The following is a 24,683-nucleotide window of genomic DNA, read 5'->3' as shown; positions in this document are numbered from 1 at the left end:
GGGCGAGGAAGCCAGCGGCCGCGCGGGTCGCTGAGGTTTGCGGCCACAGCGGGACCGTCTGTCGGTCCGGCCGGCCGGCCCCCTGCGCTCCCAGCCATGGCCGCGCCCCGCGTCCTGCTGCTCTTGCTGTTGTTGCTCCCGGCGCCTGAGGGAGGTGAGTCTTGGCGGGTGGCGGGGAGTTCGTCCCGGGCAGGCAGGGGAGGCGGCCATGTCCGCGCCGTCCCTGGTTGCAAGCCCAGGCGGCGCCGTCCCCCCAGGGACCCCAACCGAGCCTCATGACCCCGAGGCAGTGTGCGGACCCCACGACTGGTCTGTCCTCCACCCCAGCCTCCCTCCCGTCTGCACTGACACTGCCCAGACCTCGGGCATCTACCGTCATTGTTCTGCCCTGGCATGGTGGTGGTGGCTGCGGGGGAGGTCTGTCCTCAAGGGTCCCAAGGGCTTGCCTTCTCAGAGGCTGGGGTGGGATTTCCTGCCTGGCCTTAGCGAGGGGTGGTGGCCGCAGGGAGGCCTGGCCCCTGCATCTGAGGCCTTCCCTGGCCTCAGTTTATTGGCTGGGAGCCTCCACCTTCTGCCTCCATTGCCCTGGCCGTCCTGGAGACCACTCAGGCTGGTCCCCAAGGTTGGATGAGACACTTAACTGTTGTAGGTTGATTGTAGACTGATGAATCCCAGACGGTGGAGGCCCGGCTGGGGAACTTTTAAAGGTAGGGAAGTAGAAGAGTGCCCTCCCCCTGCCCCACCCGTCTCCCTAGGAAGCTGAAGATCCTTCTGGGGTGGGTGTTTTTCTCCAAGGGAAGGACTTTGTTTCCTTGGGACTGAGAGGAATCTGGAGGGCTTGGGGTGGGAAGTTCCAGTGAGGACTGGAGACTCTGGTTCAGAGTGTCTGGAGCTCAGAAGAACATTTATTTGTGTCATGGACTTTTGGCTCAAACACTCAACCTGTCTATATCTTAGAAGCTTGGGCTGGGCTGTGGCTGAAAAGTCTGTACAAGGAGGTAGGTCACCTGAGCTACCCAGTAGGATGGGCTGTGCTGGCCTTACCTGTGGCCAGGTGGATGGCTGGCTGGGTTGCACCTGTTGGTGGGCCCACCCTCTGCCCTGCAGCTTTGCCCGGAGCCTACCACCTAGTTGACCCTTCTCAAGGAGGTCAGTCAATGCTCGTCTTTGGACCTTGCTCCACCAGTGGCCCCAGGGTGCTTGATACTGTTGGGATAGAAAGATTTCCTCTTCTTGCCCTGTAGGTTCTTTGACTGGTTTACTAATTACATTGACGTAAGACAAATGAACAGGAGAGAAAAACAAAGGTTTAACAACATTCCAGGTATACCTCTGGAATGCGTGAGTGATCCAAGGAAACTGAGTAACTTGCTCAAATGGTGGACTAGGTCTTCCCTGTAGCTCAAACGGTAAAGAATCTGCCGGCAATGCAGGAGACCCAGGTTCGATCCCTGGGTCGGGAAGATCCTCTGGAAAAGGGAATGGTAATCCACTCTGTATTCTTGCCTGGAGAATCCAGTGGACAGAGGAAGGAGCCTGGCGGGCTATAGTCCACGGGGTCACAAAGAGTTGGGCATGACTAACACTACCACTACACCTCCGGTATGCATGGGAGACCCAAGGAACCAGTAACTTGCCTAAATGGTGCCTCACTTTGAATGCTGTCTTGAACTAAAGGCAAAAGAGTCACGATATTGGGAGTCATGAGGAAAAACCCAGTAAAGAAGGGGTAAAATTGTTACGCAGATTGAAATCTGTGCCTGCAGCCTTGATAGGTTTCTGGAGATATAGTCCTTACCCTCTTCCTAGTACGGCAGTGAAGTTGCTTCCTTTCTTTTGTGATCCCCATGAACTGCAGCCTGCCAGGCGCCTCTGTCCATGGGATTTCCCAGGCCAGAATACTGGAGTGGGTTGCCATGCCCTTCTCCAGAGGATCTTCCCTGCAATTGCAGGTGGATTCTTTACCACTGAGCCCACAAATGGAGATTTCCTTTATACTTGCAAATATCTGTTACAAAAGGGTAACTCCTACTCAGTTTTCAGAGCTTCTCCTTTGTCTGCAATTTCTTAAAAATTAACTGCTGAAAATCCATCCTTAGCCCAAAGAGGAATGTTTGGGAGTGGCAAATACACTGATCAGGCTGGGTCTCCAGACGCTGCCTGCTGCCCTGGGGGTGAGGTCAGACAGGGTTCTTAGAGTCCCGGTGCTGTGCCAGGACTTTCTACCTCAGGGTTTATCGTCAGGATCATCCCCAGTCTACCATAGTTGTCTGGGCCTTGCTGGACTGGGTGTTCCATTTAGGGTCTGTCAGGGTGGCATCCAGGACTGTTCTCTCCTGCTGGTAGACACCAGATCTGTGCTGATGTAGCCCAAGGATGCTGGGAACATTTGGCTGTAGCAGCTTCCTGGAAGTCGGCAAACTGGTCTATTTCCACACCTGTCAGCCAGGTGTACTTAGATTCCAGCTCTGGCTAAGATCCGTGTAACGGTTCTGGGGCTCCACACGGTGCTTGGTTACTGAGGGCACAGACATTTCCTAGCCGCCTGCTGCAGGCCCAGCAGCAGTGCTGGGACACGACCCGGACACTTCTGTGGTGGGAGTGACTGTGGCCGATGGTGAACTGGTCAGGAGACAGCCTGCTGTAAGGCTGTGGTCTGTGAGCGCTGGCCCCTGGAGTCGGAGTGTTCAGCCGGGGCTGAGGCTGCCATGGCTGAGCGGTGGGGACAGGACGTGAGGATTAAGAACAGCTCAGTCCACTCTGTGCTTCCAGTGCAGGGGTGTGGGTTCGAACCCTGGTTGGGGAAGTAAGATCCCACATGCCATGTGGCATGGCGAAAAAGAAGAAGAAAAAAAGAAGACGTCAGTCTAGTCCCCAGCTATAGGGGAGACTGCTTTTTTGGGGTGTGACTGCTGGGCTTGGGTGGCTCCCATAGAAGGGGGCCTAGAGGAAGACTTTGATGGGTAAGTTTATTTGAAGGTGGAGGATGAGGTGACTTTTAACGTCCTTTGTAGTCTGGATGCTGCTTTGTGGAGCCTGGGCTTGATCCCCTGGCTTGAGGCTGAGGCGTGGCCAAGTCAGACCCACATGTAGAAAGTTCACCATCCCATCTGGAGGGCAAGTAGACTGATGGGAGAGGGAGGGGGCCCAGGTGGGTGCCTCTGCTGTGGCCTACGGGAGAGGGTGAGGCTGGTTGGGGCAGTGGCCAGAGGATGCTGCGGAGATGGCCCGGCTGGCTCCGGCCTGCTGGGCTTGGTGGGGAAGGGACGGTGTGGGCTGGGACAGGGCTGAAGGCTGGCCCCGTGGCCGCTAGTGAACAGTGTTTTTATGTGTTCCAGCCCAGAGTCAGCGGTGTATGACTTCTCCTGGGCGCAAAGTCGACCCTGATTTGGTCTGTCCTGATTTCTGCTGCGGCCACTGTTACAACCAGTACTGTTGCTCGGACGTGTCGAAGCAGGTTGTGTGGACGGACAAAGATTGCCATGCTCCGGAGGCCAAGTGAGTGCACCTGAGGTCACAGGTGGGCGGCCTGCGCCTGTCCATCCAGCCTGTCAGTCCTCTTGAGATGATGCTGGAGCACTCACTGGACTGCCCCGGACCTTCTGTTCCTGTGATCCCTTGCGCCTCTCCCCCAGCCTCGAGTGCTAAGCAGGTTTCTCAGGGGTTGGTGGCCTCAGCCAGCCCTGTGGCTTACCCCTGGGTGTGTACCAGCGTGTCCTCAGGGTGGGCCCCTTGCGCGAGTGTATCCCGCAGCGTGCATACACCTGGTGGGGGTTGTATGTGATTTGTGCAGGACTCTGTGTATCCCACTGTGGGCCATACCTGTGTTTTCTTGCCATGGCCCATGGATTTACATTGCCTCTGGGGTTTAAACTGTTTTGTAGGCAGGAACCAAGGGGCTCCCATCTGTGTCTTGCTTTGCCATTCTGTGTGTTTCTTGTGTTTGGCCCCAGAGAGTTGAGGTGGTCACACTCCTCAGCTCATGGCAAGTGATCATCATTGGTTTGGGCAAGTCCAAACCCCCATCATCTTACACATCTTATTTTAATCATCCATGACCATTGCATTCCCTTCATAGTCCATAGGCAACCGGTCAGTCTGTTGTGTTCCTTCATTTGTGTATGTTGCAAAGTTTATAGTCTGTGGGCAAAATGAACCCCCTTACTTTTTATTCTAAATTTTCATTTATTTATTTTTGGCTGTGCTAGGTTTTCATTGCAGTGCACAGGCCTTTTTTTTTTTTTTTTTAAGCTGTGGTTAGTGGGGGCTACTCTCTAGGTGCAGTGTGAGGGCTTCCCAGTCTGGTGGCTTCTCTTGTTGCAGAGCATGGGCTCTAGGGCATGGGGGCTTCAGTAGTTGGGATTCCTGGGCTCTAGAGCCAAGACCCAATAGTTGTGGTACATGGGCTTAGCTGCTCTGAGGCACGGGGGATCTTCCCAGACGAGGGATTGAACCTGTATCCCCTGCATTGGCAGGTAAATTCTTATCCACTGCACCACCAGGGAAGAGGACTGCAAAATCTATTCTGATAGCTTAAAAAAACAGGAAGATTTATTCCATTAAAGTTTAAGGTAATTATTGGATTTCTGGGATTGTATTCAATATTTGCTATCTTATTTTGTGCTTTATATTTTTCTCCTCTGTTCTAAATTTCTTTCTTTCTCACTTACTGTATTGCCTTTATTTTTTTTATTCCATTTTTTCTTCTACTGTTTACTTCTTTTTCAATTTGTATGCTTTCATTTTTTTTTTTCCTTGCCTTATCACACTGGTCAGAATCTCCAGTACAATGATGAAAAAAGTGAGAACAACAAAAAAAAGTATTAAGAGACATCTTTGTCTTGTTCTCAGTTTCAGGGATAAAGCATTCACTATTAGGTATGTGAGCTGTGGTCTTTCCATACCTGTTCTTTATCAGGTGGAGGAAGTTCCTTTCTGTTCCTAGTTTCCTTGGAGTTTTAATCCTGAAGTAAGTTTGAATTTCGTTAAGTATTTTCCTGCATCTTTAGAGATAATTAGATGATTTTTCTATTTTTATTGTTAATATGGTAAATTACATTCATCTCATTCTTAAGAAATATTTTCTCTGAGCTGGATTTAAGTTGATGGTTATTTTCTCTGGCTTCTATTATCTCTGTAGAGATACCAGTTCAATAGTCAGTTGTCCAGCATTTTAAAAAAAAATCTTTTTTCTTCCCTTTTGACAGATTTGTAAGATTATTTTTTTTCTTGTTTTTGGTATTCTTCAGTTACACCATGATATATTGAAGTATAGATTTATTTTTATAAGATTTTTTTTTGATGGAGACCATTTTTTAAAAATCTTTATTGAATTTGTTACAGTATTATTGCTTTTATTTTATGCTTTGGTTTTTTGTGAGATCTTGCCTTCCCAATCAGGGGTCTAACCTGCTCCCTCTGCATTGGAAGGCAAAGTCGTAACCACTGGACTGCTAGGGAAGTCCCTAGATTTCTATTTATTTATGCTGTTGTGGGTTTGGTGACCTTCTTAAATCTGTGGTTTAGTGTCTTTCATTAGTTCTAGAAAATTCTCTGCTACTCTTCAGTATTAGCCTTCCTTCTTTCCTTCTGGAACTCCGTTTAGACATGCTGCATCTTCTGCTCCAGTGTCCATAGCTCCTCGTCTGTCTCTTCCATAGTTTTGTCTCTGTATTGCATTCCAGATTATATCTTCTAACCTTTTAGTTAATTTAATTCTTCATATATGTTTAATCTGCTATTAAGCTCATTCCTTGAAGTTGTTTTTTTATTCTGTTGTAACATAAAATTCACATGCAGAAAAGTACATTAAAATAAATGTACAGCTCAGTGATTTATCATAAAGCAAATATCTACATAACCACTATTCAGATCCAGACAGCAGAAGTCCCCTTGAGCTCACCCCTTGAGCTCACCCTCAATCACTGTCTCTCATCCCTCTAAGACAGTGTTGATTCTAGCTGTTATATAGCTTTGCTTATCTTTAGAGTTATAATACCCAAATATGCATCTCTAACAGCTTAGTTAGTTGTTGTTTTTTTTTTTTTAGTGTTTATTTTTATTTTATTTATTTGTCTGCATCAGGTCTTGGTTGGCTGGGTCTTAGTTGCACCATGAGGGATCTTTTTATGCGGCATGCAAACTCTTAGTTGTGGCATGTGGGATCTAGTTCCCTGACCAGGAATCAAACCCAGGCTTCCTGCATTAGGAGCGTGGAGTCTTAGCTACTGGACCACCAGGGAAGTCCCTATAGTGTAGTTTTTATTGGGGTTGGAGGCAGTATATATCATGCATTCATAAAAGTACACAAATATAAAGCATACAGCTCAGTGAATTATTGAAATTTAAACACATTCAACTCCATGAAACCACCACCTGTCTGGGGCAAGAACTGACACATCATGGAATCTTGGAAACCCCCTCGGGTTACTTCCCAATCAGTATGCCCTCTGTTATCCCCAACTATAACATTTAACTGCTCTGTTACTCAACACACACAGACGTCATACATACGTGACATCATACATCTATTTCTTATCTGGTTTCTTTCACCATGTGAGTTTCATCCGTACTGTGGTGTTTGTTCATTTCCATTGGTGTATGTTAGGTTTTTATACCACAGTTGATCCACTGTAATGTTGGTAGACATCTGGATTGTGTCTTTTTGGGGGAGGGGTATTGCAAATAACGCAGCTCTGAGCATCTTTGTACATATCTTTTGGTGCACATGTATATGCATTTCTGTTACTTTGTAAATAATTTTTATTGATTCGTTTATTTTTTGGGCTGTGCTGGGTCTTCCTTGCCCTGTGGACTCCTTCTCTCGTTGCAGTGGCAAGTGGGGCCTATTCTCCAGTTGTCGTGCGAGGGCTTCTCGTTGTGGTGGCTTCTCATCGCAGAGCACGGGTTCTAGGCATGTGGGCTGCAGGAGTTGCTGCACGTGGGCTTTGTAATTATGGCTCCTGGGCTCTAGAGCACAGCCTGAGTAGCTGGGGCACACCAGCTTAGTTGCTCCTTGGCACGTGGGATCTTCCTAGACCAGGGATCAAACCTGTGTCTGCTTCAATTTGGCAGGTAAATTCTTTGCCACTGAGCCACCGCAGAAGCCCCTGTATGCTTTAAGTATGCATAGTAGTAGTTGTATAAGTCAGTACCGATCGTTTCTGTACTGATTGTTAATCCATTAATACAGATTGTTAATACATTATTGACTAGAGACGTATCAATATGTTTTTAGAAAATGACACAATCACTATGTGAAGTGGTTGGAGCTTAAAATTGACCAAGGGTTTATTATATGACTTAGGACTGTTGTTACCATTCACATTTTGCTTTGTTTTTCTTCCAACCTGTGTATATTATAAACACAAAGTTATTACTGTGAAATTTTTAGTGAAGAAGAATTTTTTGGTGAATTTTATAAAGATACTTTCTCTGATTGTCCAAGCAACATATACTATAGTGTCTCAGAAAATGATAGTTCTCTCACTCTACAATGACAGGCTTGCTACAGATTGAGTATCCACATGTGTAGATGTCTCTAGGCTCTCTATTACATTATGTTGACTATCCTTGGGCTAAAGCAGACTTATAATTACTTATAATTCTTATAAGAACTTATAATTACTGTGTCTTTATATTATGTTTTGATATTCTTCAATATTGTCTTAGTTATTTTTAGTCTTTTGTATTTCCATGTAAATTTTAGAATCAGCTTCTCAAGAAAACCAGCTTAGATTGCATTGATTTATACTGTTTTTGTAGAATTAACTTTTTACTTGATTGAGTTTTCCAGTCCATCAGCATAGCATATCTGTCCATGTATTTAGGTTTTCTTTCATTTATTCATTTTTTCTTTTTCTGTTTGGCAGCTCAGTGTGGCTTGTGGAATCATAGTTCCCAACCAGGGATTGAACCCAAGTCCTTGGCAGTGAAAGCAGGGAGTCCTAACCCTGGGAATTCCCGGTTTCTGCTATTTTTATAGTGATGCTAAGAACCCTCTTTTATAAAGCTCTGTTGCCTTTTAAAAGGAATATCTTTCTTGTGGGAAAATATCTAGGAGTAGAAATCCTGAGGCACTGGGTGCATGTGTTCAGTTTTGACAGATACATCCAGCACTTGTTACCATTTACACTCCTACCAGCCAGATGAGAGCAGTCAGATTTGCTCCACACCCTTTCCAAACTGGGTATTGTAAATGTTTCTTTAAAAATTGATGTATAAGTACATAAATGCTTCATTTGAATCAAGTTTTAATAAATGTATACTTCTCATATTTAACACTTTAGTTAAGATACTGTTTAGTCGCTAAGTCATGTCTGTCTCTTTGCGACCCCATGGACAGTGGCCCGTCAGGCTCCTCTGTCCGTAGGATTCTCCAGGCAAGAATACTGGGATAGGTTTCCATTTCCTTCTCCAGGAGATCTTCCCAACCCAGCGATCGAACCTGCATTGGCGGGCAGATTCTTTACCACTGAGCCACCAGGGCACCAGGCAGTAAGATACAGATTATTGCTGATTCCCAGAAAGGTTCAATTTCTGTAGTTTTGCTGGCTGGGTAGTAATATCTGATTGTGTTGTTTTCTTTTAAGATTTTGGTTTTTTGGGACTTCCTGGTGGTCCAGTGGTTAAGAATCTGCCTTCCAATACAGGGGGTGCGGCCTTGATCCCTGGTTGGGGAACTAAGATCTCCCACGTTGCGGGGCAACTAAGGCTGTGTGCTACAACTAGGACCTGACGTGGCCGTATCAATGAAACTTTTTAAAAAAGATTTCAGTCTTTTGAAATTTACTGAGACTCATGTTATGGCTTAGCATATCCTGTATCTTGGTGAGTGTTTCAGATATATTCTGCAGTTAAGTGCACTCTTTATAAGTGTCAGTTAGGTCAAATTGTTGATAACAGTGTTTAGATCTTTTTTATCCTTATTGGTTTGTGTTATTCTTGTTTTGTTGATTACCAAGAGACTACAGATATGTTTATTCTTTTAGTTCTATCAGTATTTGCTTCATGAGATCTAATACTTTGTTATTAGGTGCATACATATCTAGGATTATTTCCATAATAAAATGAATTGCTCATTTGATTACGTCTGATACGCCCTTTATCTCTTGTAATACTATAAACCCCAGAGGCAGTATTTTATTCCCTTTCTTTCTTTTTTAAATTTTATTTAGATTATAGTTGATTTACTAATGTTGTGTTAGTTGCAGATATTCAGCAAAGTGATTCAGTTATACATATACATATATACATTCTTTTCCAGATTCTTTACCCATATAGGGTATTACAGAATATTGAGTAGAGTTGCGTGTGCTGACCAGTAGGTCCTTGTCGGTTATCTGTTTTATATGTAGTAATGTGTATATGTTAATTTCAAGCTCCTGATTTGTTCTTCCCACCCTGATTTCCCCTTTGGTAACCATAAGTTTATTTTTGAAATCTGTGAGTCTGTTTGTTTTGTATATGAGTTCATTCAGGTTGTTTCCATGTCTTGATATTATAAACAGTCCTGCCGTGAGCATCGGGGTCCACGTATTTTTGCAAATTATGGTTTTTTTCCAAATACATGCCCAGGAGTGGGATTGCTGGATCATATAGTAGCTCTATTTTTAGTTTTTTAAGGAACCTCCATGCTGTTCTCCATAGTGACTGTCCCAGGTTACATTCCCATCGACAGTGTAGGAGGGTTCCCTTTTCACCACACCCTCTCCAACATTTATTCTTGGTAGACTCTTTTTTTGGCCATGGGACATGTGAGATCTTACTTTCCTGACCAGAGTTTGAACCTGTGCCCCTGCAGTGGAAATGCAGGGCCCTCACCCCTAGACCATCAAGAAAGTCCCCCAAATTATTAATTCCGTCTTGTTTTTGGCCATACTACCCAGCACGTGGAACTTCCCTACCCAGGGATAGATCCCATGCCCTCTCCCGTGGAAGCCTGCAGTCAACTCCTGGACCACCAGGGAAGTCGCTAGACCTTTCGATGGTGCCCATTCTGACTGGTGTGAGGCGATCCCTTGTTGTAGTTTTGATTTGCATTTCTCTATGATGTTGAACATCTTTTCATGTGCTTTTTGGCTATCTGTATGTCTTCTTTAGAGAAACATAGAATTTTTTTCATGGTTATCTAAAAAAATTTTATACAATTTTAAAGGTTACTTTCCATTATAGTTATTACAAAATATTGGCTATATTCCCCATGTTGTACAATACAACCTTGAGCCTATCTTCCATCCAATAGTTTGTACTCCCACGCTTCCACCCCTGTGGTGCCCCTCTCCCATCTCCCCACTGGTAACTACTACTTTGTTCTTTGTATATGTGAGTCTGCTTCTCTTTTGCTGTATTCTCTAGTTTGTTGTATTTTTAGATTCCGCATAGAAGTGATATCTTACAGTATTTGACTTTCTTTTACTTATTTCATTTACCATAATGCTGTCCAAGTCCATCCATGGTACCGTAAATGGCAAAATTTCATTCTTTTATGGCTGAGATGGCACCCCACACCAGTACTCTTGCCTAGAAAGTCCCATGGACGGAGGAGCCTGGTGGGCTGCAGTTCATGAGGTCTCGAAGGGTCGGACACGACTGAGTGACTTCACTTTCACTTTTCACTTTCACGCATTGGAGAAGGAAATGGCAACCCACTCCAGTGTTCTTGCCTGGAGAATCCCAGGGATGGTGGGAGCCTGGTGGGCTGCCGTGTCTGGTGTCGCACAGAGTCAGACACAACTGAAGCGACTTAGCAGCAGCAGCAGCAGCAGCAGCAGTATTCCATTGTGTACATGTATGTGTGCACACACATACGTGTACACACACACACACCACATCTTCATCCATTCATCTGTGGATGGACACTGGTTGCTTCTGTACCTTAGCAATTGTAAATAATGCTGCTATGAACATTGGGGTGCGTGTATCTTTTTAAATTAGTGTTTTGGTTTTTTTTTTCCTTATGTATACCCAGGAGTGAAATTACTGGGTCATATGTTAGTTCTCTTTTCAGGGTTTTTGTTCACTTATTTTGGCTATGAAGTTCCCCAACCAGGGGTAGAACCCCAGCCCTTGGCAGTGAGAGCCCAGAGTCGTAGCCTCTAGACTACCAGGGAATTCCCTATTTTTAATTTTGTGAGAAACCTCCATACTGTTTACCACAGTGGCTACACCAATTCACATTCCCAGCAATAGGGCCAAAGAGTTGCCTTTTCTCCATATCCTTGCCCGCATTTTTTATCTGTGTTCTTTTTGATGATAGCTGTCTGGATTGGTATGAGGCGATATGTCATTGTGGTTTTGATTTGCATTTCCCAAAGACAGTATTTTAATTGTCTTTTTTGCCTTTATCAGTGTCTTTATTTTCTCTTCCTTCATGTTTAAGCTTCATCTGAGACATGCTCCTTCTGCCTTTCATACAGGTAGACTGGTGTCAAATTTTCTTGGCTTCTGTTTGCTTGAAAATGTCTTTGTTTTACATTCCTTCCTAAAGGATATTTTTCCTGGTATGGACTAATAGGTTGGAAGGTATAAACTTTCAGCAGAGTTCAGCATTTTGAAGCTTTCGTTCCATGGTCTCCTAACGTCTGTTGTTTCTGTTGAGAAATCAGATAATGGTTTTATTATTGCTCCTTTGCCAGTGGCACGTCTTTTCTCTAATTTTTAAGTTTTTTCTCTTCATGTTTGGTTTTTACGTTTTACTGTAATGTACCTAGGTGAGTTTTCCTTTGAATTTTTGCTGCTTGGGGCTTAAGATATTTCTGAAATCCGGCTCCGCCAGTTTTGGAAAATTTGCAGCCATTATCTTTTTTTTTGTTTTATCATTTTTGCTAGGAGAAAAATAATTTTAATAGCGTGCATACCTCTTTTTAAAGATTGCTTCTACTCCATTCTCACATTTCTTCCTCTGGGACTTTAATTACACATATGTAAGACCTTTTCTTTGAGAGTCCCTTGGACTGCAAGGAGATCCAACCAGTCCATTCTAAAGGAGATCAGTCCTGGGTGTTCTTTGGAAGGAATGATGCTAAAGCTGAAACTCCAGTACTTTGGCCACCTCATGTGAAAAGTTGACTCATTGGAAAAGACTCTGATGCTGGGAGGGATTGGGGGCAGGAGGAGAAGGGGACGACCGAGGATGAGATGGCTGGATGGCATCACCGACTCCATGGATGTGAGTTTGAGTGAACTCCGGGAGTTGGTGATGGACAGGGAGGCCTGGCGTGCTGCAATTCATGGGGTCGCAAAGAGTTGGACACGACTGAGCAACTGAACTGAACTGAAGACCTGTTCTACAGCTGTCTTCCATATTTCACCTACTGTCTTCTGTATCTCTAGGCTTTAGTGTATATATATTTGTTTGGGTTTGTCTTCTAGTTGATTGATTATATTTTGAGCTATCTAATAAATTACTGATTTTTGCATGATTTTTTAGTTCTAGAATTTTTGTTTCATTTTTGTTTGCACTTCTCCTAAACTGCTGCTTCTTCTTTCCTTTGATCTCCTTGAACAAAGGTCACAGTCTGAGAACGTCAGTGTTTGGAGCCCCTGTGGATGTTTCTACTGTCAGTTGTTTCCTATTGGCTAATGTTCACGTGTTCCTGGAAATCATCATCAGCTGTGTGCCAAGCATTGTATTTGCAGAATGAATTATAGCCATTTGGAGCTCAGGACTTCCTCCAGGAAGGACTGATAACGCTTTTGCCAGGGACATGAGCACTCTAAGGTCATCTTGGCCTGATTGCAGAGACTGAGATGAGTAGAAGCTGAGCTCCTTGCTGAGTTTCTCCTTGCTGTTCAGGACCTCAGTGGTTAAGGATCTTCCTGCCACTGATTCATGTCAATGTATGACAAAAACCACCACAATATTATAAAGTGATTAGCCTCCAATTAAAATAAACAAACTAAAAAAAAAAACCAAAAACCCAAAGAAAGGCAGAATAGAATGAGTAAACATGTGAAACTTTGGGCTAGATACAGAATTTATATGGAACAGAGAAAGATCTTGATTTATGATCTAAAATATAAAATGATCTTAAAGGCATTTTAAATAAAATTTGAATTAATAATTAAATGAATTTAAACTGTAAGTATGTTAGACCTCAATAAAATAGTTTGGTTTTAAAAACAAAAAAGAAAAAGGAGAATCTGCCTGCCCCAGCAGGAGATGAGAGTGCAAGCCCAGGAAGATCCCCAGGAGTAGGAAACGGCAACCCACACCAGTTTTCTTGCCTAGAGAATTGCCCTTCTGAAATAGGCTGGTGCCCCTAGGAGAAAGGGGGCTTTAGATGCTAGGCCCACCTCCATGGAAGTCTCTTCCCACTGCACCCCTGGCCCCCTTATCCCAACTTGGTATGCTTTACTCTGTTATTGCTGGCTAAAGCCTGTACAGATTTTTTTTTGAAAATAATTTTTCCTTAGTTTTACTTGTCCTTCAGATTTAGGATATAGTTATTCCTAATTCTCTTGAATTTTTCTGTTTGTTTCTCTTTTTTTTTTTTTGAGGATTTTCAAATACATACAAAAGCAGAGAGAATAATAACCCCATATACTCATTGCTTGCCCCCCTGGTTAGCAATTATTTATTTGACAGCATTGGGTTTAGTTCCATCATGGATGATCTTTTGTTGTGGTGTGTGGGCTCTGTAGTTGCTGTGTGTACTCAGGCTTAGTTGCCCACCATGGCATATGGGATCCTAGTTCCCCGCCCAGGGATCAAACCCATGTCCTGTGCATTGCCAGGCAGATTCTTAACCACTGAACCACCAGGGAAGTCCCAAGTGAGTCCTTTGAAAAGAAATATGATCGTATATCTGGAATACACTTGGCACAATTACCGCAGTTTATTTAATAGCTTTTAATACTAGTCTTCAGTTGCCTTCACTTGTTTCCCAAATGCTTTTTTTGCAGATGGTTTGTTCAGTTCAAAGTTACTATTATTTTGGGGGGAATGGGATGCTGCATCACACAGCTTGCAGGATCTTAGTTCCTCTACTAAGGATTGAACCTCGGGCCACAGCAGTGGAAATGCCGAGTCCTAACCACTGGACCTCCAGGGAACTTCCAGTTACTACTTTTTAAAAAAGCTCTGTTGTACTTATAGTTATTTACCTCTTTTCATTCTGTATTTTTGTCTTGCATCTTTTCTCCTTTTCTTCATTAGTCTGGCCAAAGGCCCACCAGCTTTGGTTGTGTTCATCTTCTCTGTTATTTTCTGTGGCTACTATTCTCTTTGATTTTTGCACTTATCTTTATTAATTCCTTCCTTATTTTGGGAGTTTGTTCTATTACATTTTTCCTATCTTCTTTAGTTTCCTACCATATCACTATCAAAGCTATACATTTCCTTCTAAGAATTCTTTAGCTGTGTTTCACCAATTTTGACCAGTGGTGTTTTTATTTTCATCTGGTTTTACAGATTTCTCAATATCCTATATGATTTCTTATTTAAGCTACAGCTCTTCTGTTGTAATATGTTGGTTTCTCAAGGTATGAGAGTTTTTGTTTTTAGCATTTTGTTTTTAACTTTATGATGTGTGTCTTTTGTTACTGATTTATAACTTCATCCCATTGTAGTTGGAGAAAATAATTTGTATGATAGCTGTCTTCTCAGATCTCTTGAGACTGGTTCTGTGGCCCCATATGTGTTAGTGTTTAGTTACTCAGTTGTGTCTGACTCTTTGCGACCCCATGGACTGTAGCCCAGCAGGCTTCTCTGTCCATGGGGATTCTCCAGGCAAGAATACTGGAGTGGGTTGCCATTTCCTTCTCCAGGGGATATCTTCCCAACCCAGGGATTGAACCCAGGTCTCCTGGATTGCAGGGTGGATTCTTTACTGTCTGAGCCACCTGGGTGGTCTCTCCGAGAGAATGTCCCATGTGTGCTTTAGAAGGATGTGTGGCTTTGTAGCCTGAAATCCTGGTATGTGTGATATCTGTCCTCTGGAGGCCACCAGGGCCCCACCTTTCTGGCCCATTATGGGGTTGGCTTTTACGCATGTTCTGTGCATGTGCTAAGGTTGTGTTTGTTCCTGGTGTGCTGGGTGGGGTGCAGGTGGTTAATTGTGATATTTCCTCTTTGCAGTGTCCACACTGAAGCGTTCACCTCCATCCTCGACAACGAACCCATGGCCAAGTACGTAACCTGCAGGCTCGATACCTCAAGAGGGCTGTGGGGACTGCGGTGGCACAGAGTCCTTGGGGTATGGCCCCGGAGAAGCTGTTGCCATGTCTGAGCTCCAGGAGCTTTGATTCTTGTGTTGGGAAGTTTTCTTCATCATGGTGCTGGGGATTGGGGTGACTGGTTGACAACTGAAACGCTGAGGGTGGAGGTTCACATTGACCTTGGTGATGGTGTGGGCTGTAGGTGTAGGTGATGGGAAGGGGGTGACCGTGATGGGGGCGATAGTGGCAAAAGGTGATAGTGATCAGGTGGTGGCAGGGAAGAGGTGTTGGCTACAAGGCTGAGTTTGTGGCAAGGCACAGTGGTGGTGGGGATAGAGTGATGATGAATGATGGTGGCCGTCTGGTACTGGGGCAGGCATGCGTGTTCGTGTTGATGGTGGAGAGGTTGATGGTAATGGGTGCTGCAGTGGCGTGTAGAAGGGTGACAGGCAGATTTGTGATCGTAGGCCGTGATGTGGCGATGGGGGACAGTGGCAGGGAGGTGTTGGCATAACGGTGGCAGTGGTGGTGGTGAGGGGGCATAGTGATGGGGGACACAGGTGTGGTAAATGTGCTGCGATAACAGTGCAATGTCATCTCATGGCCTGACATCCAGCCAGTGTGGGCCTCTTTCTGGGGGACACCAGAGAGGGCTCGGGGCAGTGCTGGGGTCTGAATGGCGTTTCCCGATGAAGACCACCACTTCCTGGAGGACGACAGGAATGGGTGGGGCGGGTGTGGCAGGCGGTGTGGGAGGCAGCCGTGGTTTCCTGGTCTGGCCAGAGGGAGGCTGGGCTAGCGGGAAGTGGCTGAGGGAGGGGCCAGGGTGGGGTGCCCTGTTCTCTGCCCTGCTCGAGGATCCAGGACAGAGAATGAATGGGGTTCGCATGACAGGCTTGGGTTTGGGTGGGATTGAGTGTGTTGAGGGTCAGTGACATTTGAAGAATGGCTGTAGGAGGCGCTGAGAGAGAGGGTTCAGAGAAGGGTAGGAAAGAGTAAGGTGGCCTGGTTGGTGAGTGAACATTGGCCACTGTGTGAGAAACATGGATTCCACATTGCAGAACAAGGTCCCCCGGGAGCAGAGGAGATGTGGGTTCCTGGGGGAAGCTCAAGGGCACCCTCCCTGCCTTCCTCAAGGTGCCTGAGCCTGCAGCCTCCCCTCTGGGCCATCTTGCCTGTCTGCTGGCAGGATCCTTCTCCCCACTCTGGGCCTTCTCCCCATCCTGCCCCGCCTCTTCTCTGCTTCTGAGCGGAGCCCCAGCATGGCGTCCAGCGCCTGCCTTACAGGGTTGAGGCTCCAGGAGCAGGTACTGGGAGGGGCCATGTCTCCTTTGGGTGCCCCCTTGACCACCCATCAGGGGCCACCCAAGGGGCCACCCTCTTGGGTGAGCATTTGTGTGCTGCCTCCTCGGCCGAGGGCACCGTCGATCGTCCACTGGCACGATGGTTCTTTGGGGGGCTCCAGCCCTGTTTGGAAGCTTCTGCGAATGCTCCGCAGTGGAAGGACCTGATGTGCTGAGGGGTTCTGGGCCAACTCCACCCTCTCCCCACCTCTACCCCCTCCTTTTTCATTCTTGGTCTGCCCCCACCCTGGCTCTTCCTCTGGGCAACTCCCTGGCTTCCCCAACAACAAGGCAGTAGGTCGGAGCACAGCAGTGCAGTTGGGACTCCATCTGCCTTCAGAACCTAGGCTCTCCCTGTGCTCCCCACAGAGTGGACATGTTATTGGTGGGTCTTCCTGCCACTTTAGTAGGTGAATTCTGTCCTGCCCTGCTGATGCTCAGTGGCTGGTCCATGTAGGCCCCCCCGACCCCTGAGCTTTCTTGGTTCCCCATCACGGTCCTTTTGGGTCCCGATGTCATTGTCCCTTCCCAGCTCCTTTCACTCACAGGATCATCCAGCAGGAATGGTGTGTTTTGAAGCACCTGAGTGGTGGAAACTCTGGCTGCAGACCCCAGGCTGGTCACTGCTGACTCTCCATGCCGGCTCTGCCGTGAGAATACACTGGGAAGGCAGGGAGGTCTGGTAGCTGAGGCATGGGCATGGCCAGCCTGTGTTAGTTCTTGGCCCTCACAGCACCCTTCCCTCAGTTCTTATACCCACGTGCTGCCTGGCCAGTGTGGTGGTGGGAATGCTGGTGTCCAGCTTGAGATGGCCCTTTCACTGCTGGGACAATCAGGGTCTTTGGGCTCCTAGAGACCTTCCCGTTCAGCCCTGCTGCAAGCTCCTTGCCTGGGCTCTTGCTCCCCTGGCCTTCTGTCCCTTCCTTCCTAGGCTGACTCTCGCCTTCTGAACTTGACCTTTGGGCTCCTTGACCTCTGGGGGATAGTTAGCCTCAGCCTTCAGAGGTGTGATTCTGTTTGTATGGTGGCTTTGTTGGGGCCACGGATCCCTGCCCCACTCTGCAGTCACCCCTCATATATTGCTGTTCCTCGGGGCATCAGGCCTTGCTGTCCCACTCGGTGCTGCCCACGGGATCCCTGAGTGACTTGATTTACTTGTCAGATACTTCCTGAGCACCCTCTGTCTCGGCCAGGCATTGGAGACAGTGATGGTTCAGGGCTGGTTGCAGTCTGTGCCTCCGTGAATCCATAGGCTGGAGGCAAGATGCCCGGTAATCCAGTGCTCACACACTCCAAAGGAGTGTGTGTTGATAAACTGAAGTAGCCAGGCAATTGATTCTGCAAGAGCATTTATCAAGGAGTCTGACCTTTTCTGCATGGTCAGGGGCGGTGTCCTAGAGGCAGTGATGTTTTGATCTGAGCTGTGAAAAGTGACCAAGAATGAATTGTACAGGGATGGGAGGAAAAGAGCCCATGGGGTGGTTTTGTAGGAAGAACTGCCTGTATGAAGGCCCTGAGGGAAGACAGAGCACACAGTGCTTCCAGAAGCTAACAGGAGGACTTCCCGGTGGCCTTGTGGCAAAGACTGTGTGTCCACTGCAGGGGGCACAGATTCAATCCCTCGTCGAGGAACTAAGATCCCACATGCTACATGGCACAGCCAAACAGAAAAAGCTGAAAGGAGGGTGATGTGGCTGGATCATACAGGAGGGAGGGTAGGAGTGCCCCCAGCCGCACAGGGAGTTTTATTTAGACTTTAAAAAAAATAAATTTTATTTATTTATGGCTGTGCCTGGTCTACGCTGATGCTCGGGCTTTTCTCTAGTTGTGGGAAGCAGGAGCTACTCTAGTTGTGTGCATGGGATTCTCATTCCCCCGACTTCTGTTGTGGAGCACGGGCCCGGGGCACATGGGCTTCGGTAGTGCCTCCCGGGCTCTAGAGCACAGGCTCAGTAGTTGTGATGCATGGGCCTAGTTGCTCCGTGGCATGTGGGATCTTCCTGGATCAGGGGTCCAACCTGTGTCTCCTGGATCAGCAGGCAGATTCTTTACCACTGAGCCACCAGGAAGGGCCTTTATTGAGACTTTTAATTAAAGATGGACATTTGCTTTGTTGTGTTACTCTCTGATGAGACAAATGATAGATTTTTTTCCCTCTCTTATCACACTGTTAGTTATTAGTGTTGGTCACTCAGTCGTATCTGACACTTTGTGACCCCGTGGACTGTAGCCTACCAGGCTCCTCGGTCCATGGGATTCTCCAGGCAAGAAAACTGGAGTGGGTTGCCATACCCTCCTTCAGGGGGATCTTCCTGATGCAGGGATCGAACCCGGGCCTCCTGCATTGCAGGCAGATTCTTTACCATCTGATTCACCAGGGGAGTCCATTATATATCCACACAGAGAAAGAGAGAAGTACAGATACACACACATTACACAGAGTTTACAAGGAAATTATAAAGCGAATTCCTGCATGATCCCAGGAGCTCCAGGAGCCATGCTAGTCCCTTGAGCGGGAGTGACAAGATCCGACGTGCCAGGCTGGCCACGGGGGCTTGGGTGGGCTCAGATTTGAGGCCTGCAGCCTGCACTGGTGGGAGGAGAGGAGCTGAGGGGAGTGGCCGGCGGGCCCTGGGTCTGCGGGTGGGCTCAGATGGCTGAAGGCACCCACTGAGTGGACGGCTGGAACGGGGCTGGCGGGCTGAGCCAGGCAGAGCAGGAGTGTGGCTGGGGACCCCATGGACAGTGGGGAGGGGAGGCAACTCTGGGAGCTCTTCCCTCCCCCATCCTGGCCCCAGTTTGGAGCGCAGCTGAGGCATTCACCGCAGTGTGTCTTTAAGAGGCTCTGTCCTTCCTGCTTCTGACGTCAGGGCTAGGGAGGGCCCAGGAGATTGGCTTTACTTTTCCTGGAAAGGGGAGGAGATTGAAACTGAGTGGCCTCGGGATGGAATGGGGAAGCCCCCGGGGCGAGAGAGGCCCCTGAGTGAAGGCAGAGACTAACATGGGGTGAGCCTGGGTGCCGGTACTGTGCTGTGCGTCAGATAGAGACGGAAGAGAGGAAGGGAGTGGGAGAGAGAGATTAGAGATTGGTGGGGGCCCTGCAGTCATGTGTCATTCATCGTGTGTGTGTGTGTGTGTGTGTGTGTGTGTGTGTGCTTGCGTGTGTATGTGTGTGTATATGTGTGTGTGCGCGCACGTCTGCATCCTTGGTCAGCAGAGGGCCTGGGAGGAGCTTGCGGGTGCAGGGCAGTTGCAGGCTTCTCTGCTTAGGCAGGCGGCACCGCCTGACTCCCAGTGCTCCTGACATGGGGCCTTGGTCTGGGCCGCACAGTGGCCAGTGGCTCCTGATTTGTGAATGCAATTGGGTATTTTGAGTCTGGGGCAGGAGGGTCTGTCCTTAGTCCGTCCCAGAGCTGTGACGTCAGCTGGCCTATGAAATGGAAGACCCTACACTCAGGGCAGGGAAGCGGGGGGACCGTCCCCTCAACCTTCCTGCAGGCCTCACAGCTCACCAAGCCCCTTCCATGTTTTAATGGAACAGCTAGTTGGTGCCGTTCCCTTTTACTGGAAGGAATACTGCTTGGCCTCTGGGAACGGGAGGACAGCAGGGGGCTGCAGCTGCCCTTGAGAGTCGGCTTTGGTGGACTTCCTGCCCAGGGCCAGCCTTCTCAGGTGGCGGAGTCTCCACTCAGGCCTGGGCCTTGCTGAGGGGCCTGACTAGGCAGGGAGGCCTCCTCTCGCCTGGCTCTTGGTTGACCCACCTGCCTGCCCCTCAGGTTGGAGTGAGGGTGTATGAGGACACCTGGCACGGTGGTTGGCACCCCGCAGGCTCACCGTCACTCCAGGGGCCTGCAGCTGTACCACTCCCTGCCATCCTGGCCACACTGGTCTCCCCGCTCCTGGAAACTTCTTCCTGTGATTCATTACCTGTGCTTTCCGAGTCATTTTCCCTTCAACCCTTGCCTCCTGTAATGGTCTGTGGGCTCCCAGAGGCCATGAGTTGGTCTGTCTCACCCACGTCTGAGTTTTGGATTCAAGCCACCCAAGGTCTGGCTGGTGGTGGGTCCTGGGTGTGCGTGTGCTGCTGGCTCGGTGGAGGCAGACAGGACGTGAGTATGGGGGAGGACACCTGAAGAGCTGTCTCCCAAGCTCCTGAGGGGCATCCCGGGGGCAGCCAAGGTCAACCCCATACTTGAGGAAACACTTGAGGGTGAAACAGGGTCCAGCTCCACGCCCCAGAAGCGGCTTTATCTGTGTTGCCCAGTCTCCACCAGCTAGAGAGGTGCCATCTGGGAGTGGGTGTGGTGTGGACTGCCGGTCCTGGGTGGGGGCGAGAGGCCCTGGATCTCGACTGGCTTTATTCAGGTTCTTTTTTTTTGGCCGTGTGCGGCATGGGGGATCTTTGTTCCCTGACTGGGGATCGAACCCATGGCGCCGGCAGTGGAGGTGTGGGGTCTCAGCCACTGGAGCACTGACTGGCTTTCTGCCAGGTTCGGCACAGTGCTTGGCATCGCGTTGACCCTCTTTGTGATCAGCGTGGTCACCGTTATCGTCTGCTGCACCTGCTCCTGCTGCTGTTTGTACAAGATGTGCCGGCGCCCGCGACGTGAGCATCCCCCCCGCCCCACGGTGACCCCTCAGGGGCAGCACAGACCCGGGTGGCGTGGTGGGCTCACCAGGGCCCTGGCTGGCCTGAGCTGGAGGGCGGGGTGGCCAGCCTGGTGCTCCTGACCGGGGCTCTCTTTGCAGCGGTTGTGACCACCACCATGGCCACCACGGTGACCCATACCCCTCACTTGCAACCGCCCAGCTACCCTGGACCAACGTACCAGGGCTACCACTCCATGGTCCCCCAGCCGGGGCTGCCAACAGCACCCTACCCGACCCAGCCCGTGGGACCCCCTGCCTACCACGAGACGATGGCGGGTGAGTACGCCTGCCGACTCTGCCATGCCTGACCCCCTGCAGCCACGGCCACAGCTAACTGGTGTCCTCTCTGTTTTCAGGAGATGCAGCCCTGTCCTACCCTGCCAGCCAGCCTCCTTATAATCCGGCCTACATGGAGCCCCCGAAGATAGTCTCCTGAGCACTCCCTGGCATCTCTGGCTACCAGCTGATCTGTCCTGCGTGTGTAAATGGGTGTGCGGGTGCGGGCCTCTCTCCCCGGGTGTGGTGTGTGTGATGACGACGAGGGGTGCGCGAAGCAGTCCATGTCAGAGTTGCCAGGACCATGTTGTGCTCCCCTCCTCACTTGAGATGCTTCCTGGAACCCCACAGAACGGTTCTTTTCCAGCCACCCCAGCGAGACCTGGGGCTGGAGCAGGGATGCTTGACGTACTAGGACAGCTCAGCTTGTGTGTGGGCAGGATGCACCGTCTTCCGGTTTCTGTGGCATGGCTAGCCGTGGCACGAGGCCAGGGCTTGTCCCAGGTTTGTCTCTGAAGCACTAGAGCCACGGTGCGGGCGAGTGGGTGAGGCTGAGGACTGCAGGTGGGTCTCAATCTTTCCTGTGGCTCCCTCAGCCTGGGCCTTGCCCGTGGAGGGTGGGTGGCCTGATTATCTGAACGCCTCAGGCGGAGCCCCACCCTTCCTGAAAACTATCTTTCTGGACCCTTCTTGCACCCTTCCTGGGACCACCTGGAGGCCCACACTTACCCACGGTTCTGGGTGCCCCGGCTGGCCCTGGCCTCTTTCACAGGTGGACAGGGCAGCCTCTGACCACTTGTCCACTCAGGTGTCCTCCCGGCAGTGTTCTTATTTTACTGTTAGCTAACTATTTTACCTGTTTTCTGTTTCAAAACGTGTGTCCTGGTTGCTGTGCGGCTGAAACCGTTGGGTCCTAGAGGGAGACTTCCCCAGAGAGGAGAGGGACTGAGTTCCTGCTTCCCCATCACCAGCCTCACAGGCTGCCCGGCTGCTGGACCCCAGGCCTAGGTGTGTCCTGGCAGCGGGGACACCTGGGTCAAGTGTTGTCTGGACCAAAGGTGGAGGGGACCCTGAGGGGGCTCCTGTGACCTAGACACATACCTCGGTATTCCCCACCCCTCTGTCCGTGTCTTACCACATCGTAGGTCGGGACCTCTTAATGTGTTTGGAGTCTCGGGTCTGCACCCTTGTTTGTAATAAATGCAGATATTTTGAGCTGTTGCCTCCTTTCATTGTAGCCCTGGCTGCTGGGATTGGGGGCAAAGACTCATTTTCTGTGCCCCTGGCCCCAGGTCTCTGAGCATGGGCAGGAAGCTGTAAGGCCACCACGGCAGGTAGAGGTGAGTGATCGCTCAGTGCTGTGGGGGTTTTTTATTAGTCAGACTTCCCTTGCTGGCCTACTGCCCGGGCATGGCCAGGGACAGCCCATACAGCATGGCTACCGCCAAAGTCAGGAAGGCCAGCAGGCCCAGGGGGGCCAGCAGCCCCTGCCCAGGTGGGGCTCCAGAGCGCTTCACTGGGGGAGGGGCTGGCTTGGGGCTCCTGTCTCCTCGAAGCTTGGGGCCAGTGTCACTGGCTCTGCCCAGGGGCACAGTGGCTTTGAGAGCAGATGGCCTCGGGTTGGTTCCAGTAGAGGCTGTGACCACGTACATTGGCTTGACGGTGCTAAAGGGCTTGGCGTGAGCGTCCACCCACCGTAGCAGGGCCTGCGGCCTCCACTGACAGACGCTTAGCAGGGCGAGCACGTCCCCCTCGGCGGTGTGCGAGTCTGGCGGGGCCTGCCCGTACAGGCGTGTGTAGACGCTGCCCAGGCTGTAGCTCTTCCTTGGGCCGTGCTCCGAGGAGCTGCCAGCCGGCTCCAGAGCCTTCAGAGCAGCGATGCTGTCCACACAGAAGGCGTCGTCCAAAGCACTGGCCAGGCCCAGCAGCGCCAGCTCAGCCCGGAGCAGGGGGAAGTCGTAGCGGTCACCATTGTGCGCCACGAGGCACCAAGGCTGTGGCTGGCGCTGTAGGAAGGCGCGGATCAGGTTGACCAGGTCGGCGTCAAAGACCCGACGCCCATGTGCAGCCAGCACGGCAGTGCTCAGGCCCGTGATCTCGCTGGCCACGGGGCTGCATGCCTTCCCTGGAGCCAAGCACAGGGAGAGCTTGTCTAGCACCCGGGGTGGCGGGGGTGCCATTGGCAGAGGCCCCTGAGGGGTGGAAAGGCCCTCCAGGGCATATCTGTGGATGGCCAGCAGGCACAGCTCGGTGATCTTGGGCTGGGAGAAGGGCAGGCCAGTGGCCTCCAAATCCAGGAAGATGAGGGTCTGCACAGGCCCCAGGGGCAGGGCCCGCGAGCCCATGGTGGGTGTCTGCCGCTGAGCCTGGGGAGGAGCAAGGGGTCGGGGTGGGAGAGTGAGTGCCCGCTGACGGGCGGTAAGGTGGGTGGGGTGGGAGCACCTCGGGCCTTCCCTTCCCCATTAAATCCTGTTGCTGAGCTCCAGCACCCACTATCAGGCAGGAAGACAGAGAAGGTAGGGTGGCTTCCTTAGTGGGACCTGCTCACTCGGCTGTCCAGGAGAAGGCTCAGCTCCTCCCCTGGTGCCCTCTTAGTGTGTGTTGGGGTACCCACGGCCCTCCCACCCTGCCTCATCCCCTTGGGGGTTCTCACTTACCGAGGAGCCAGCAGGCAGCAATGACTCAGGGTGCACACTCTCTGGCTGGTTCTTGCTGCCGGCAGCAGCAGTGGCGGGAAGTGAAACTTTGCCTGAGCCCGCCCAAGGGCTGGTGTGAGCACGGCCCGCCCCGCTTGTCAGCTGGCCTGGGCCATCCCTCCTAATAGCACCTGTCCCTCCCCAGGCACCCGCAGGGCTGCCCCAAAGGCCTCAGACTTGCTGGCTAGCATGGTGCACCAGGGTCCTCACACGTTCACGGTGGGAGGACCAGGCTATGGGGGGAGGCTGGCTCCATGACTCAGCCTGCCGAGAGCCGCCTTGCCATGGCCATTTTGCACCCAGTCCGTGCCCTTGCTTTCCCAGGCCTCCCTGGTTTAGGCCTGGGCTGAGGGCCGCCTCCACCCCTACGCACAATGGTTTCTTCCGGTGGCCTCAGGAGAGAGAGATGACTCAGGGCAAATCCACAGGGGCAGGGCTCCTTCCCCAGGGCAGATTCATCCCCGTGGGGCTGGGGCTCCGCTCTGCTCTGCTCCTCCCGCTCTGCTCTGCCCCTCCCGCTCTGCCCACACGGAGCAAACTCAGGAAACAGAAAGCTGGC

The 24,683-nt window shown here is 50.0% G+C and overlaps 2 protein-coding genes across 2 annotated transcripts; one reads left to right on the top strand and one right to left on the bottom strand.

Moving 5' to 3' along the window:
• Positions 1–21,905, top strand: SHISA5 (shisa family member 5). Its single transcript, XM_040247012.1, has 6 exons — positions 1–154; positions 3,339–3,498; positions 15,080–15,130; positions 20,993–21,108; positions 21,252–21,428; positions 21,509–21,905. Exons 1-6 carry the CDS (start codon positions 97–99, stop codon positions 21,586–21,588), a joined length of 642 nt encoding a protein of 213 aa, XP_040102946.1. The 5' UTR covers positions 1–96; the 3' UTR covers positions 21,589–21,905.
• Positions 21,906–22,256: 351 nt separating this feature from the next.
• TREX1 (three prime repair exonuclease 1) lies at positions 22,257–24,643 on the bottom strand. The gene is made up of 2 exons (XM_040247004.1): positions 24,086–24,643; positions 22,257–23,794 (listed from the first exon to the last, which is right to left on the bottom strand). The coding sequence occupies exon 2, from the start codon at positions 23,771–23,773 to the stop codon at positions 22,826–22,828; it is 948 nt and encodes a 315-aa protein (XP_040102938.1). The 5' UTR covers positions 23,774–23,794; positions 24,086–24,643; the 3' UTR covers positions 22,257–22,825.
• Between the last annotated feature and the right edge of the window lie 40 nt (positions 24,644–24,683).

This window comes from Oryx dammah, unplaced genomic scaffold, assembly GCF_014754425.2.
Source record: "Oryx dammah isolate SB20612 unplaced genomic scaffold, SCBI_Odam_1.1 HiC_scaffold_9, whole genome shotgun sequence".
NCBI lineage: Eukaryota > Metazoa > Chordata > Mammalia > Artiodactyla > Bovidae > Oryx > Oryx dammah.
Note: the sequence above shows the minus strand (reverse complement) of the source record. Positions and strands in the feature narration are given on the sequence as shown.

Coding starts and splice junctions, on each gene's coding strand:
- TREX1 (XM_040247004.1), bottom strand. CDS start 23,773: ATGGGCTCGCGGGCCCTGCCCCTGGGGCCTGTGCAGACCCTCATCTTC.
- SHISA5 (XM_040247012.1), top strand. CDS start 97: ATGGCCGCGCCCCGCGTCCTGCTGCTCTTGCTGTTGTTGCTCCCGGCG. Junction 155..3,338: donor GCTCCCGGCGCCTGAGGGAG/GTGAGTCTTGGC, acceptor TATGTGTTCCAG/CCCAGAGTCAGCGGTGTATG. Junction 21,429..21,508: donor CTACCACGAGACGATGGCGG/GTGAGTACGCCT, acceptor CTCTGTTTTCAG/GAGATGCAGCCCTGTCCTAC.